This window comes from Cervus elaphus, chromosome 1 (genome assembly GCF_910594005.1).
Source record: "Cervus elaphus chromosome 1, mCerEla1.1, whole genome shotgun sequence".
Taxonomy (NCBI): Eukaryota; Metazoa; Chordata; class Mammalia; order Artiodactyla; family Cervidae; genus Cervus; species Cervus elaphus.
The window spans coordinates 60,836,052-60,852,933 of record NC_057815.1 but is presented as its reverse complement, the minus strand read 5'-3'; the positions used below and the strand labels follow the sequence as shown (position 1 = coordinate 60,852,933).

General features: G+C 40.9%; 2 protein-coding genes across 2 annotated transcripts in view; one reads left to right on the top strand and one right to left on the bottom strand.

The window, feature by feature from the left end:
• The window catches only part of LOC122694965 (interferon-induced very large GTPase 1-like), a 1,416,129-nt gene that overhangs the window by 330,946 nt on the left and 1,068,301 nt on the right, over positions 1 to 16,882 (bottom strand). The gene's annotated exons all lie outside the window — the stretch shown is intronic.
• LOC122695151 (olfactory receptor 2AG1-like) lies at positions 11,692 to 12,636 on the top strand. The gene has a single exon (XM_043904700.1). It carries the CDS (start codon positions 11,692 to 11,694, stop codon positions 12,634 to 12,636), a length of 945 nt encoding a protein of 314 aa, XP_043760635.1.

Below are 16,882 nucleotides of genomic sequence, written 5' to 3'. Positions count from 1 at the left end.
AATGGTTCAGTCACTACAGAAAACAAGTGGACAGTTTTTAATCAATTTAAACACATACTTAATCACACAACAGAGCAAGTTTACTACAAGGGACTTACCCAAGTGAATAACAATTTATAGTCGCTCAAAAACCTATACATGAATGTTTATAATGGCTTTTTTCCACTAACAACAATACTCAGAAACAACACAAATGTCCTTTAACTGGTGAATGGATAAAGAAACTATGATACATCCACAGAACTGGATGTTACTCAGCAAAAAATGGGAACAGACTATTAATAGATGGCAGAATTTGGATGAATCTAAAACATATTATGCTAAGTGAAAGGAGCTATACTCAAAGTATCTGATACCATTCATATGACATGTAGGGGAAAAATAAGGGAAACCGTAAACAGATCAGAGAGTTCCCAAGGGTTTGGGTGAGCATGGGATATTTATCAAAAGGCACCAGAGAATTTGGGGGGTTGAGGCAACTTTTATATCTTGGTTTTGGTGGTGGTTGTATTCTATTATGGGCTTCCCTGATGGCTCAGCAGGTAAAGAAACCACCTGCACTGCAGAAGACTCAAGAGATGTGGGATTGATCCCTGTGTCAGGACGATTCCCTGGAGGAGGGCATGCCAACCCACTCGAGTATTCTTGGCTGGAGAATCCCATGGACAGAGGAGCCTGGTGGGTTACAGTCCAAAGGGTCTTAAAGAGTTGGACAAGACTGAGAGACTAACACTTTCACTTTCCCTTTTTTCATATGCTATTATATACATTTGTCAAAAATTGCAGAACTGTATATGAAAAGAGGCAGATTTTATTGGGTGAAAATTTGTGCCTTAATAAAAATAACAAAAGTAGGAATTAATTGAATAAAGTTTTTAATATTCTGCTTGTACAGCCTTCTTAAGTACCAATAGAAAAAGTCCCCTGTCATCTTGATTTTTTTCTGTGAACTTAAAAATTTTAATTTATATCCTATCTGCTTTGAAAAGGGATTTAATGTCCAGTTAGTTTAGTTCAGTCGCCCAGTCGTGTCTGACTCTTTGTGACCCCATGGACTGCAGCACACCAGGCTTCCCTGTCCAACACCAACTCCTGGAGCTTTCTCAAACTCACGTCCATTGAATTGGTGATGCCATCCAACCATCTCATCCTCTGTCATCCCCTTTTCCTTCCACCTTCTATCTTTCCCAGCATCAGGGTCTTTTCCAATGAGTCAGTTCTTTGCATCAGGTGGCCAAAGTATTGGAGATTCAGCTTCAGTATCAGTCCTTCCAATGAATATTCAGGACTGATTTCTTTAGGATGGACTGATTGAATCTCCTTGCTGTCAAAAGGACTCTCAGGAGTCTTCTCCAACACCACAGCTCAAAAGCATTAATTCTTTGGCACTCAGCTTTCTTTATAGTCCAACTGTCACATCCATACATGACTACTGGTAAAACCACAGCTTTGACTAGATAGACCTTTGTTGGCAAAGTAATGTTTCTGCTTTTCAATATGCTGTCTATGTTGGTTATAGCTTTTTTTCCAAGGAGTGAGCATCTTTTAATTCCATGGCTGCAGTCACCATCTGCAGTGATTTTGGAGCCCCCCAAAATAAAATCTGTCACTGTTTCCATTGTTTCCCCATCTATTTGTCATGAAATGATGGGACTGGTTGTGTCCAACTCTTTGTGACCCCATGGACTATACAGTCGATAGAATTCTCCAAGCCAGAATACTGGAGTGGGTAGCTTTTCCCTTCTCCAGGGGATATTCCCAACCCAGGGATTGAACCCAGGTCTCCCGCATTTCAGGGAGATTCTTTACCAGCTGAGTCACAAGGGAAGCCCAAGAATATTGGAGTGGATAGCCTATACCTTCTCCAGTGGATCTTCCCGACCCAGGAATTGAACCGAGGTTTCCTGCATTGCAGGTAGATTCTTTACCAACTGAGCTATCAAGGAAGCCCTTACGATTATACAGTGGAAGTGATTATAGAGCACAGCGCTGGGGCGGCTGCTGAGAAAAGATACCCCGCATCCAAAGGCAAAGGAGAAGCCCCAGCAAGATGGTAGGAGGGGCAAAAACACATTTAGAATCAAACCCCATACCTGCCAGAGATGCTCAGAAGGCTCAAACAAACCTTGTGCACACCAGGACCCAGAGGCCCCACAGAGACTGAGACAGAACTGTGTTTGAGTGTCTCCTGTGGAGGTACGGGTCAGCAGTGACCTGCCCCAGGAGCAGGGGCTCTGGGTGCCACAGACCTGGGTATGACATAAGCACTCTTGGGGGAGGTCGCCATTAACCCCAGCATAGAGCCACCAGAACTTACACAGGACTGGGGAAACAGACTCTTGGAGGGAACAAACAGAACCTTGTGGGCACCAGAACCCAGGAGAAAGGAGCAGTGACCCCACAAGAGACTGACCAAGACTTGCCCATGAGTGCCCAGGAGTCTCTCGTGGAGGCATGGGTCGGCAGTGGCCTGCTGCAGGGTTGGGGGCACTGAGAGTAGCAGGGTGTGCATGTGACGTTTTGAAGGAGGTCACCATTATCTTCACTACCTCCACCACAGTTTGGCCCCAGGTAAATAAACAGGGAGGGAAAACAACCTCACCCATCAATAGAAAATTGGATTAAAGATTTACTGAGCATGGCCCCACCCATCAGAACAAGACCCAGTTTCCCCCTCAGTCAGTCTCTCCCATCAGGAAGCTTCCATAAGCCTCTTAACCTTCTCAATCAGAGGGCAGACAGACTGAAAGCCACAATCACAGGAAACTAACCAATCTGATCACATGGACCACAGCCTTTTCTAACTCAATGAAACTATGAGCCATGCCATGTAGGGACACTCAAGACGGACAGATCATGGTGGAGAGTTCTGACCAAACGTGGTCCACTGGAGAAGGGTATGGCAAACCACTTCAGTATTCTTGCCTTGAGAACCCCATGAACAGTATGAAAAAGCAAAAAGATAGGGCCCTGAAAGATGAACTCCCCAGGTCAGAAGGTGCCCAATATGCTACTGGAGATCAGTGGAGTAGTAACTCCAGAAAGAATGAAGAGACAGAACTAGAGCAAAAACAACACTCAGTTGTGGATGTGATGGGTGACAGAAGTAAAGCCTGATGCTGTAGAGAGCAATATTGCATAGGAACCTGGAATGTTAGGTCCATGAATCAAGGCAAATTGGCAGTGGTCAAACAGGAGATGGCAAGAGTGAACGTCAATATAGGAATCAGCAATCTAAACTGGACTGGAATGGGTGAATCCCTTACTGTGGGCAAGAATCCCTTAGAAGAAATGGAGTAGCCATCACAGTCAACAAAAGAGTCCGAAATGCAGTACTTGGATGCAATCTCAAAAATGACAGAATGATCTCTGTTCGTTTCCAGACAAACCATTCAGTATCACAGTAATCCAAGTCTATGCCCCAACCAGTAATGCTGAGGAAGCTGAAGTTGAATGGTTCTATGAAGACCTACAAGACCTTCTAGAACTAACACCCCAAAAAGATGTCCTTTTCATTATAGAGAACTGGAATGTAAAAGTAGGAAGTCAAGAAATACCTGGAGTAATAGGCAAATTTGGCCTTGGAGTACAAAATGAAGCAGGGCAAAGGCTAATAGAGTTTTGCCAGGAGAATGCACTGTTCATAGGAAGCACTGTCTTCCAACAACACAAGAGAAGACTCTACACGTGGACATCACCAGATGGTCAACACTAAAATCAGATTGATTTTATTCTTTGCCCCCAAAAATGGCAAAGCTCTATACAGTCAGCAAAAGCAAGACCGGGAGCTGACTGTGGCTCAGATCATGAACTCCTTATTGCAAAATTCAGACTTAAATTGAAGAAAGTAGAGAAAACCACTAGACCATTCAGGTATGATCTAAATCAAATCCTTTATGATTATACAGTGGAAGTGACAAATAGATTCAAGGGATTAGATCTGATAGACAGAGTGTCTGAAGAACTATGGATGGCGGCTCATAACATTGTACAGGAGGCAGGGATCAAGATCATCCACAAGAAAAAGAAATGCAAAAAGGCAAAATGGTTTTCTGAGGAAGACTTACAAATAGCTGTGAAAAGAAGAAAAGAAAAAGGCAAAGGAGAAAAGGAAAGATACACCCATTTGAATGCAGAGTTCCAAAGAATAGCAAGGAGAGATAAGAAAGCCTTCCTCAGTGATCAGTGCAAAGAAATAGAGGGAAACAATAGAATGGGAAAGACTAGAGATCTCTACAAACAAATCAGAGATACTGAAGGAGGAAAGAGACAGAACAGGTTCCATCTTGAAAGTAAGACTCCATCTTGGGCCAGACTGTGGACTTTGAGCTATATGCCCAGTATCTATGGAAACGACATACAAACTGGAAAATCAGACCCCCCAGATTGGAAGAGCTCCAGGGCTTGTACCTAGACTCTCCGTCGCCTAAAAAAATACCCTAATTATCTGTGTAACTGAATAGAATCATATATTCTATTATGCTTATTGGGGTATGAGCACAGGCCTATTGATAATTGCCCACTGTTAATTACCTAGGCTTAAGGCATACGAATCACAGGTTAACTTTGATTGTATCTTTCTTTTCCTTTGTTCAGACTAGTTTCAGAGAATTTGGGGAGGTGGGTTTGAGCACATACACTTAGGGTATATAAGGTTTTCACAAAAACTGGTCAGGGTCCTTGGCTAAGAGGAGACTCTGCCTTGGGCCCGCCAGTGTAATAAACTGCACTCCATTATCTGCATTGTCCTTCTAAGCGAGTATGTTTCCCAGAACGCGTGGCTACAACAATACCAAGGAAACATTTCACGCAAAGATGGGCACAATAAAGGACAGAAATGGTATGGATCTAACAGAAGCAGAAGATATTATGAACAGGTGGCAAGAATACACAGAACTATTTTAAAAAGATCTTCACAACCCAGATAATCACAATGGTGTGATCACTCACCTAGAGCCAGACATCCCGGATTGCCAAGTCAAGTGGGCCTTAGGAAGCATCACTACGAACAAAGCTAGTGGAGGTGATGGAATTCCAGTTGAGCTGTTTCAAATCCTAAAAGATGATGCTGTGAAAGTGCTGCACTCAATGTGCCAGCAAATTTGGAAAACTCAGCAGTGGCTGCAGTGTTATAGCCATGCTTTCCCGGAAGCAAACTCACTCAGAAGGACAATGCAGATAGTGGAGTGCAGCTTATTACACCGGCGGGCCCAAGGCAGAGTCTCCTCTTAGCCAAGGACCCTGACCAGCATTTGTGAAAATCTTTTATACCCCATGTGTACGTGTCTACACCCACCACCCCAAATCCCTTGAGGCTTATGAAGGAAGGGTAAATACAATCACAATAACCCCAACATTCATGTGTTATGTGTTCAAACAATTAATAATCAATAAGCCCGCAGTTACATTCCAACCAGTTAACAACCGATAAGCCTGTGGTTACATTCCAATAGATACTGTCTGGAGGCAGGGGTGATTAGTGTCTGTTTTCTCTTAGGCAATGAGTAACCTGGATGTAATCTTTAAGATTCCCCTGCCAGAGAGGGTCTTATCCTTCCATTGTCATTCCCACAGGCACTAAGCACAGAGTTCAGAGTCCACTGGAGAGGTGGCCGCGCACAACCAGCACGGACAGGCCTGAGATGGAGTCCAGGCCCTATGAATTCCTTCTTCAACAGGACTGGAAAAAGTCAGTTTTCATTCCATTCCCAAACAAAGGCAATGCCAAAGAATGCTCAAGCTACCGCACAGTTGCACTCACCTCACACGCTAGTAAAGTAATGCTCAAAATTTTCCAAGCCAGGCTTCAGCAATACGTGAACCGTGAACTTCCAGATGTTCAAGCTGGTTTTAGAAAAGGCAGAGTACAAGAGATCAAATTGCCAACATTAGCTGGATCATCGAAAAAGCAAGCGAGTTCCAGAAAAACATCTATTTCTGCTTTATTGACTATGCCAAAGCCTTTGACTGTGTGGATCACAACAAACTGTGGAAAATCCTGAAAGAGACAGGAATACCAGACCACCTGACTTGCCTCCTGAGAAATCTGTATGCAGGTCAGGAAGCAACAGTTAGAACTGGACATGTAACAACAGATTGGTTCCACATCGGGAAAGGAGTACGTCTAGGCTGTATATTGTCACCCTGCTTATTTAACTTATATGCAGGGTACATCATGATACACACTGGGCTGGAAGAAGCACAAGCTGGAACCAAGATTGCTGGGAGAAATATCAATAAGCTCAGATATGCAGATGACACCACCCTTATGGCACAAAATGAAGAGGAACCAAAGAGCTCTTGATGAAAGTGAAAGAGGAGAGTGAAAAAGTTTGCTTAAAATTCAGCATTCAGAAAATTAAGATCGTGGCATCTGGTCCCATCACTTCATGGCTAATAGATGGGGAAACTGTGGAAACAGTGAGAGACTTTATTTTTTTGTGCTCCAAAATCACTGCAAATGGTGATTGCAGCCATAAAAGTAAAAGATGCTTACTCCTTGGAAGAAAAGTTATGACCAACGTAGACAGCATATTAAAAAGCAGAGTCATTACTTTGCCAGGAAATATCTGTCTAGTCAAATCTATGGTTTTTCCAGTAGTCATGGATGGATGTGAGATTTGGACTGTAAAGAAAAGCACCGAAGAGTTGATGCTTTTGAACTGTGGTGTTGGAGAAGACTCTTGAGAGTCCCTTGGACTGCAAGGAGATCCAACCAGTCCATCCTAAAGGAAATCAGTCCTGAATATTCATTGGAAGGACTGAAACTGAAGCTGAAACTCCAATACTTTGGCCCCCTGATGCGAAAAACTGACTCACTTGAAAAGACTCTGATGCTGGGAAAAACTTAAGGTGGGAGGAGAAGGGGACGACAGAGGTGGGATGAGATAGTTGGATGGCATCATGGACTCAATGGACTTGAGTAAACTCTGGGGGAGTTGGTGATGGACAAGGAGGCCTGGTGTGCTGCAGTCCATGGGGTCGCAAAAAGTCAGACAAGACTGATCAACTGAACTTAACCTCTGGGTATTAGTTAAATAAACAGGGTGAAAGGTGATAATATACAGCCTTGATGTACGTCTTTACCGATTTATTACCAGTTTTTTGTTCCATGTCCAGTTTGAGATATAAAGTAGGATTTTTAAATATTAAAAATTCAAAACCTTAAGAGGAAACATGATAATTATACTTCCAAATCTAGGCTCATTTGTTATTTAGTTCTTCTTCCTCTGATTTTTGGTAATGAGAGGGTAACAGACAGGAAGGCCAGGGGTCTCCAAAGGAGGAAATATGCTTCAAGTGTCAGACATTTTTTAATCTCTCTCTTAAGCACCAGGAGGAAACAAACTACAAGTGTTAGATTTTTCCCTTCTCTATAAAAATTTTAAAAGAGGTTATTTTTAAAATTCGGTGTTGCTATGAAGACACAGGGTTCCACCTGAGCTTAACTTTTCTCAAACCTTGAGCTCAGGGATGTGTTTTTCTTATGTAAATGTTTGTCTTAAGATATGTTAATGAACTATGTTAATGAACCCTAGACTCAGTCTTCAAGTTGGCTCTGCTTAAGACTTAGAGCCGACTTAACAAACTAGTATGTTTTATTCATGCAAATGTTCTCTTTAGCTATGTTAATGAGACTGTATTTGCTTGGAAACCTGCCTTTCTTCAAGATTCATGTCACTCATTTTCTGGCAGGGGACAACCCCCCTTGTGCCATTGTTATCTCAAAATGCATGTTGTGGGTGAGGGGCCTGGTGCCAGTCTCTGAGTTTTGAGACATTTCCTTTTCCTAATTAGCAGATTGCTAGTAGCTGAAGACTAGCAGGGAGGAACTCTTTCTGCCCCCTTCTGATGTTTATGTCAGAAGCTTTCTCTGTGTCTTTTATACTTTAATAAAACTTTATTACACAAGAGCTCTGAGCTATCAAGCCTTGTCACTGGCCCCAGATTGAATTCCTTTCCTCTGGAGGCCAAGAATCCTGGCTTCTCTTTCATGGTTCAGCAACAATCTTTAAGTAAGAATGAAATTCTGGTTTTTGAGGATAGCCCAGATTTATTCATTAAAAATAATGTTGTTTGGCATATCAGATATTACTTTGACTACTAAAATATCTGCCACTGAACAAATGTGAAATGTAGTTTTTTACATACCTCTCATTAACTAGTAGTCAAACATTTTTTAAACGTGTAATGATTTTAAGGAGCATTGAGAAATATTAAGGTAGTTTTGCATAAATTCACTTTTCTGTCCTCTGTGCACCCACTCAAAATTGTGAAACTGTGCAAATATGATATATTACTTGTAGGTTGAAATATAATACAAAGTGTGAAATTAAAATATTACTTCCAGATTTTTATTCAGCAGAGTGCTTGTTTCAAGGGCAAAAATAATTATATTTAGGGCTGAAATTTAAGATTATTTTTTAGTTAATTTATTTTTTAATTGGGGGATAATTGCTTTACAATGTTGTGTTGGTTTCTACCATAAATCATCATGAGTCAGCCATAAATTTACGTATGTCTCCTCCCACTTGAACCTCTCTTCTCCCTCCCACCTCATCCCACCCCTCTAGGTTGTCACAGCATTGGGCTGATTCCCACTTCTATCTACTTAACATATGGTAATGTATATCTTGCAGTGTTACTGTCTCAATTTGTCCCACCCTCTCCTTCCCTCTCTGTGTCCACAAGTCTGTTCTCTGTGTCTCTATTGCTGCCCTACAAATATTAATAAGCTCATCAGTACCATTTCTCTAGAGACTATATATATATATATATATATATGCATTCATATATAACATTTGTTTTCTCTTTCTGACTTACTTCACTTCATGTAACAGGCTCTAGGTTCATCCATCTCACTAGAACTGACTCAAATTAACTCCTTTTTATGGCTAATATTCCATTATGTTAATATATATGTATCACACCTTCTTCATCCATTCATCTCTTGATGGACATGTAGGTTGCTTCCATGTCCTGGCTATTGTAAACAGTGCTACAGTGAACATTGGGGTACATGTTTTTAGAATTGTGGTTTTCTCAGAGTATATCTCCAGTAGTGGGATTGTTGGATCATATGATAGGTTTATTTCCCTAGTTTTTAAAATAAATCTCCATACTGTTATCTGTAGTGGCTGTATCAATTTATATTCCCCCCAACAGTGCAAGAGGGTTACCCTTTCTCCACACCCTCTCTAGCATTTATTGTTTGTAGATTTTTTTGATGATTACCATTCTGACTGTGTGAGTTGATAACCTCATTGTAGTTTTGGTTTGCATTTCTCTAATAATAAGTGATGTTGAGCTTTTTTTTTTTTTTTTTTTCATGTATTTATTAGCCATCTGTGAGTCTTCTTTGGAGAAATGTCTGTTTAGGTCATCTGCTCACTCTTTGATTGGGTTGTTTGTTTTTCTGATATTGAGCTGCCTGAACTGATTGTCTGTTTTGGAGATTAATCTTTTGTCAGGAGGCCAGGGGACTGGAGATGGGAAGCAAGATGCTACAGATGCCCCAAAACCCACCTTAAATTTGTGGCAGAGGACTGATGACCATGAAAGTGACCTTTGCTTCCTGCTCAATTCAGTCAGTAATTTGGAAATGCACCATCAGTGCCTCCCTTAGGTGACATAGAAACCCAGGGCCTCCAAGCTCATTTAGTGAGAGAAGAGTGCAGGGATACAGGACCAGGAAACAGGCCTAAAGGGATTAATTCCCACCCTATGTCCTGGACCAACATTTCCAGGGGAGGCCATTTCAGCTGAGAGGCTAAGTCCCTCTGAACACAGGGGTAGAATAGAGTAAAGGAAGTGGGGTCATGGGTGAGGAAACCACGCAGCCTCCCCCAGGAGAGGCCTTAGCTTGGTGTTGGCTCCAGAGACAGTGAGGTCAGTCATTGCAGTGTCTCCTTTGAGCAGCCATTCTAATCAATATCTACGTCCTCCTGATTGCCACTGCTTCCATTTTTCTCCCATTCCCCAGCAAGAGTAAATGAAAATCTGAGCACTGGTAACCATCAACCCAGTCAGACAAATGCTCCAGAGCCAGATGGGCCTCCTACTTGGGGAACTGTGTGACAGAAGCAGCTTCTTACAATTCTCCACAGGCGTGAGAACAGGAAAGCTATCTTCTTGCTTCATAGAAACTATCCAAGGACTGTATTGATGTTCTTTCTGCATTTACTGTATTTCCAGAGAAGACCTCCAGAAGAAATAAAGAAACAGAAGGAGCCTGACACCTACCTTGGTCAGATACCTCAGACTTCTAACTCGACTTAGCTAAAAACTAACTGAATATTTCTAGAAAGCGCCTCTCTTCCTTCTCCACTTCTACTGGAACTTCCTTGACTCTCAGACTGTCTCCAGGATAGACCGTGTGGTCAGGAAGCTGGCTTCCCACAGTAAGTGTATTGTCTCACTTTCAGGAAAGTGTGCAGCTTCTAGGAATGCTGAGTTGAGAAATGGAGCCCAGTACAGACATATGAACTTCAGCTACTCTGACTTCCAAATTCTATGGTGCTTTGGTCTGTACCCCATCCCAAACTCCTATATTCTTGGTTTTCTAAACATGAAGAAGATTCAGTGAATCTTACAGTCTGCAGTAAGATTCTAAGTTATATCCCAGACCAGGGTATCTGCTTCCTGGTGGAAGCCTCAGGGCCTGTTTTTAAACTCCATAGACTTTGCTGACCTTTGATAAAAACGTTTGCACCTGCATTACAATAAATGCCTCCAAAGGAACATTTAAGAGTAGATGAAAGGTCTGTGATATGCTGTAATACCTTTTATCATCAAAATTCTGTGGACCTTGTAGAGGTTGATGGAAATTAGTGACATGTCAAAAATATAGGACACAATAAAGGAAAGTGATTTTTAGAAATATGCTTCACTGTGTTCAAAATTGGATTTATCTACCCAGTTCCCACGCTGAGCGACACTGATTTCTGTCATTCTCAGGTGCCTGTCTCTCTATTTTCTCCCTGAGATTGGGTACAACACTCCAAGAGCCATTTCCAGATCAAGAGCTCTTCTTCTCCTTCTGTGTGTCCATTCAATCCAGTGTGGATACCCTATCCCTGTCAAAGAGAGATTGGGGATCTGAGTTTAAGCAAAAGTGAGAAGGTAGGATTAATAACACAAGTTATGTAGAGAAGTATATTGAGGTGCATTATTGAAATCATATTTCTGTGCCTGTTTCAGAAAATCAATCAAAAAAGACTTATGCAGAACACTGACTGGGTATGTAAATTATTGATTAAACATTCTACTTAAAACATAGGTACCAGAAAAAATCAGGATCATGTGTAGTAGAATATTTCTTTATTGTTGTGAAAGAGATGATTTAACTTTCTAGGGAGACACATGTTCAGGTTTGATGTCCTGAATAATCCTCACGTAGTAATCTTTTAATGTTTAGCTCTTATAGTGATGTTTATTTTCCAATTAGATAGGTTCTTATACTAATGTTTATTCTCCAATTAAATGGGTTCTTTGTTTATCAAGATATAATTAAAAGAGTCAGAAACTGAGAGATTAAGAGAAAACATCAGTTACCAGTGGGAAAGGTATCATCTCACTGGATTCATGTTGGTCATCCTATGGGAACACTGATGGTATAAAACTATGAGACCATCATAACAAAAATTCACCAAGGATCCATTTGTTTCCAGGCAACTAAAGAAACAACACAGAATGGAGCACTGGAACTCCACCCTGGGAAGTGGCCTCGTATTGATGGGGATTCTGAATGACAACGGGTCTCCTGAGCTGCTCTGTGCTACAGTGATGGTCCTATACACACTGGCCCTCACCAGCAATGGCCTGCTGCTCTTGGCCATCACAATGGATGCCCGGCTCCATGTGCCCATGTACCTCCTGCTTGGCCAGCTCTCTCTCATGGACCTCCTCTTCACATCTGTTGTCACTCCCAAAGCCATCATAGATTTTCTGCTCAGTGAAAACACCATCTCCTTTGGGGGCTGTGCCCTTCAGGTGTCTCTAGTACTGACCCTCAGTGGTGCAGAGGACCTCCTACTGGCCTTCATGGCCTATGACAGGTATGTGGCCATTTGTCATCCTCTGAACTACATGGTCCTCATGAGGCCGAGGGTCTGCTGGCTCATGGTGGCCACATCCTGGGTCCTGGCACCCCTGAATGCTTTAGGTCATACACTGTATACCATGCACTTCTCCTTCTGCATGTCCCAGGAGATCAGCCACCTCCTCTGTGAGATCCCACCTCTGTTGAAGTTGGCCTGTGCAGATACTTCCAGATATGAACTCATGGTGTATATGATGGGTGTGACCTTTCTGATTCCCCCTTTTGTTGCTTTACTTGTCTCCTATTCAGTAATCCTACTTACTGTGCTCCACATGCCCTCAAATGAAGGGAGGCAGAAAGCCCTGGTCACCTGCTCTTCCCACCTGACTGTGGTCGGGATGTTCTATGGAGCTGCCACATTCATGTATGTTCTGCCCAGTTCCCTCCACAGCCCCAAGCAGGACAACATTATTTCTGTCTTCTACACGATTGTCACCCCAGCCCTGAACCCCCTCATCTACAGCCTGAGGAATAAAGAGGTTATGGGGGCCTTGAGAAGGGTCTTACAAAAATACATGGTGTGGACACACTCCTGACACAGTTACAAAATAGACATGGTAGGGGACTAAGTTTCAATCAATATCATGTATCAGTGATCAATAGCAGTAGATTTAGTCTGAGCAAACTCCGATAGCCTCTTAAAATCAGAAGACTTCACTTGTTTGAACAAGATTCTTAGACTGTTGCAGGAATAAGAATCCTCAGAAGATATACTGGACTTCTTGTCTGTTATGTAGCTGTTCTTCAAATAATTATTTGGAAAGAAGAATCAGTTTGTGTCTATGCATCTACTTCAGTTTCAAGGGACAGTTTTTGTTGAGATAATGGAAAAATCCAAATGGGAAAATTTAATAGTGACTTGATTTAAAATTAAAAGATAGAAACCAATAAAACTGAATGTGGAATTCCTCAATTTGAAATTAGGGTTAGAGATACAGCCATAGATACATCTATTGTATATATTGCTTGAATTTTTTAATAGTTTATATAGATACAGAAAATTTTCAAAACATCAAAACAATTGTTAAGTGAGTATATGTATATCTCTGTGTCCACATGAAAGGAAGGATATATATATATACATAAATTCTCTCTCTCTATATATAAAGTTTTCTAGCTACCTTAAATATGCCTTATTTCTGTCGTTTGATTTATCAGTATGGGAATATTTTGGACAAATCTGGTAACTTCAGTCTATTCAGTTAAGAGGTGACAAAGTACTCCTGCTCACATCATTGGGATTATTTTTGTGGATAGGGCATTGTAAAGATTCAGAAATTTTTTTTTTACAGAACTATCTTAAATTACTTAATCTATTTAGATCAACAATAATGCAAAGGCAAAAGCTAATTGATGAAACTATAATCCAAATTCATTATAAAAACATAAAATTTAGAAAGAAGCAAAAATCACCTATAAAGTTTCAGTTCAGTTCAGTCGCTCAGTCGTGTCCGACTCTTTGCGACCCCATGGACCACAGCACACCAGGCCTCCCTGTCCATCACCAACTCCTGGAGTTACTCAAACTCATGTCCATTAAGTCGGTGATGCCATCCAATCATCTCATCCTCTGTCGTCCCCTTCTCTTCCTGCCGTCAATCTTTCCCAGCATCATGGGTCTTTTCAAATGAGTCAGTTCATCAGGGGGCCAAGGTGTTGGAGCTTCAACTTCAGCATCAGCCCTTCCAATGAACACTCAGGACTGATCTCCTTTAGGATGGACTGGTCGGATCCCCTTGCAGTCCAAGGGACTCTCAAGTTTGGCATTCACTTTTTGGGTTATTCATGCATGCAATTTACCAAATAGTTCTGTATATGTTGGTTAAGGTCTTGCTTTATTGTTGTTTAAAATTTGGTGAATCTTCTTCCTTGTGAAGAAGGGACGCTACAGTGTAGGGGTGGAGAGAAGAGGAGGAGGGAGGGAGGGGGTCAGAGTGCCGAGTGTAATCTCTGCTGTCACTTTATCATTTGTGAACATTAAACTGAACCATTTGTGTCTCAGTTTGCTCAACTGAAAAGTGATGATAATAGTAGGATTTATGATAACTTCATGATGATTTGTAGGGACTTGAATAGATAATTACACACTTAGACCAGAGCCTGGCAAATAGTGCTTAATATATGCTAGCTGTTATATGAATAACTAGTAAATAGTCTTGATAAATGATCAATATAAATGACTATTGTAGTATCATCATTTGAATCCTATATAATGTATTTAGGGATTTGCTTACACTTAATTTTGTTCCCCCAAATTTTCTTACATGAATGTATGATTTTATGGTAGATCAAATTCCTAGAAGTGAAATTACTGGATATAGGCAAAATAAATTTTAATTCTTGTTACAAAGAGCCAGAGCTGACTGCCTATGAGAAAGTTAGAAACTGTTTGCATACTGGCTAGCATTATGTGAGAGTGCCTGCCTCACTGTACTCTTTCTAGGGCTGTCTCATCATATGAACTCTCTTTGCTAATTTATTAAACATATCAATGAAAATGTAACAGATATTTTCATTTATATTACTTACTTGGTTTCATTTTAACTCTTTATTTTAGCTCTTTATAAACAAAGGTCCCCAACGATTTGACAGTTATTCATGTTCCAACATTTATTTTTAGTTTATTACCTAGATATGTAGTGGAATATGCTGGATAGAGAAGTGCTACAATATTTATGTAGTTTCACATATTTATATTTTCCTTTGTATTTTTTTTTTCCTTTGTATTTTTAAGGTGATTGTGCCATTACAATTCCCATTTTTTGTTCAGAGAAATTTGCATATTTGTCTTAGATCTGTTTAATAATATCACAAGTGACTTTAGCTTTAATTTCTCTGTAATTAATTTTTGTGGTACATGATGGATGGTGAAACTTTAAGTTAATATGTTTCTAAATAGCTGATTTTACTTTTAGCTTCCTTAATAACTCTCTCCTATCATGGATTTTCTCATTATTATTTACAATCCCTTGACTATAAAGTGTCTTCTTAGAAGTAGAGCAGTAGGGGGTATTTCTAGGTATGTTCTCTAGTGTCTGTGTTTTGTAAGGGGTATCCTTTCCCATATTTCCTTATATTTCTTAAAGTTTTATCATCTGTTTATTCCTCCTGATAAACTTTTGAGTCATCTGCTAAATGTCTAAAAAATCATATTAGTATATTAATTGCAATTGTATGTAACTCATACACTGATATGGAAATAATATCTTTTTGCAATATTCAGTCTTAAATTCCAGGGACATAGTGTTTATTGCCCTACCCTAATAAATCTGTTATTCTTTTAAAAAATGCCCTGGACTCTTAGCTTATGACTTTGCATCATTGAGAAAAGAGAAGGTGTCATATAGGGCTCCCTCATCTTCCAATACCACATTTACCAGCCCGTCTGCACATAGTGTTTTTTCTTTCAAAAGAGTCCATCATATTCTCTAGGTCCATCGACACTGCTATATAAATGGTAGAATTGCTTTTTTTATGACTCATATTCCATTGTCAAATAAAAAAGAGGCCATCAGAGGCCAGATCCTCTGTCAGTACTCTTCAGCCAGGCTCTCTCACTTCTCGAAGATATTGGTCTTGGAATTTCCTGCTTCCCTCTGTATCATCTCCCTCCTTACAAGAACATTTGCTACAGGTTAAACACATGCTCCAGTATCTCCCATCTTAAAGAAGCTCCCCCTTCCATTTCTCAGAACATTTCTCAGAGCAAATAGACTTGAAAGACTTAACTGTACCTACAGCTTCTGATCCTTTTCTACCATTCATGATTCATGCCACCTTAATCAGGCTGCCCTCACTCAACCCCTCAGCGCTAGAGTAGCGCTTGTCAGACAGTGACAGAGGTGTGTGAGTCATCTGTCTGACAAAGAAATGACTGTTTACATATTTTATAAAATGTGGATTTTAATACCATTACTAATGATTACCAATGAGCCTAAAAGGGCATAGAGATTAACAGCTACATTCCACAGAAGAGACAATAAATCTTTATAATCTACATATCTCAGAAAGACTTTAAACAATTTTAAGAATATTTCCAGAATTGCTAAATAGTCAGGATTTAACTCACTAATTTTCAGTTTCCAACTCCGTGTGTGTGTGTGTGTGTGTGTGTGTGTATGTGTGTGTGTGTGAGCCCAAGTGACTTTCTGTCTTGAATTGCACATCCTTGTTTACTTGCTGAAATGACCCCGCTCATTACCCCAAAGTCTTCTTTTTTCTTTAAATGCTAATACCAGGATGATTGCTTTACAGTGTGGTGATTTCTGCCATCCATCAGCGTGAGTCACCATAGACTTACACACGTCCCTTCCCTCTTGCCACCTGCCTCCCCACCCACCCCCAGGTTGTCACAGAACACTGGGCTGAGCTCCGCGTGTCATACAGCACATTCCCACCGTCTGTTTCACCTGTGGTAATGTATGTTTCAGTACTGCTCTCTCAATCCGTCCTACCTTCTCCTTCCCCCGCTGTGCCCTATGTCTGCATCTCTGTTCAGTTTGGTTCAGTTCAGTCAGTGTCCGACTCTTTGCGACCCCATGAATCGCAGCACGCCAGGCCTCCCTGTCCATCACAAATTCCCGGAGTTTACTCAAACTCATGTCCATCGAGTCGGTGATGCCATCCAGCCATCTCACCCTCTGTCGTCCCCTTCTCCTCCTGCCCCCAATCCCTTCCAGCATCAGGGTCTTTTCCAATGAGTCAACTCTTCGCATGAGGTGGCCAAAGTACTGCTCTACAAATATTAATAGGTTCATCAGTACCGTTTTTCCAGACACCATA

Coding starts and splice junctions, on each gene's coding strand:
- LOC122695151 (XM_043904700.1), top strand. CDS start 11,692: ATGGAGCACTGGAACTCCACCCTGGGAAGTGGCCTCGTATTGATGGGG.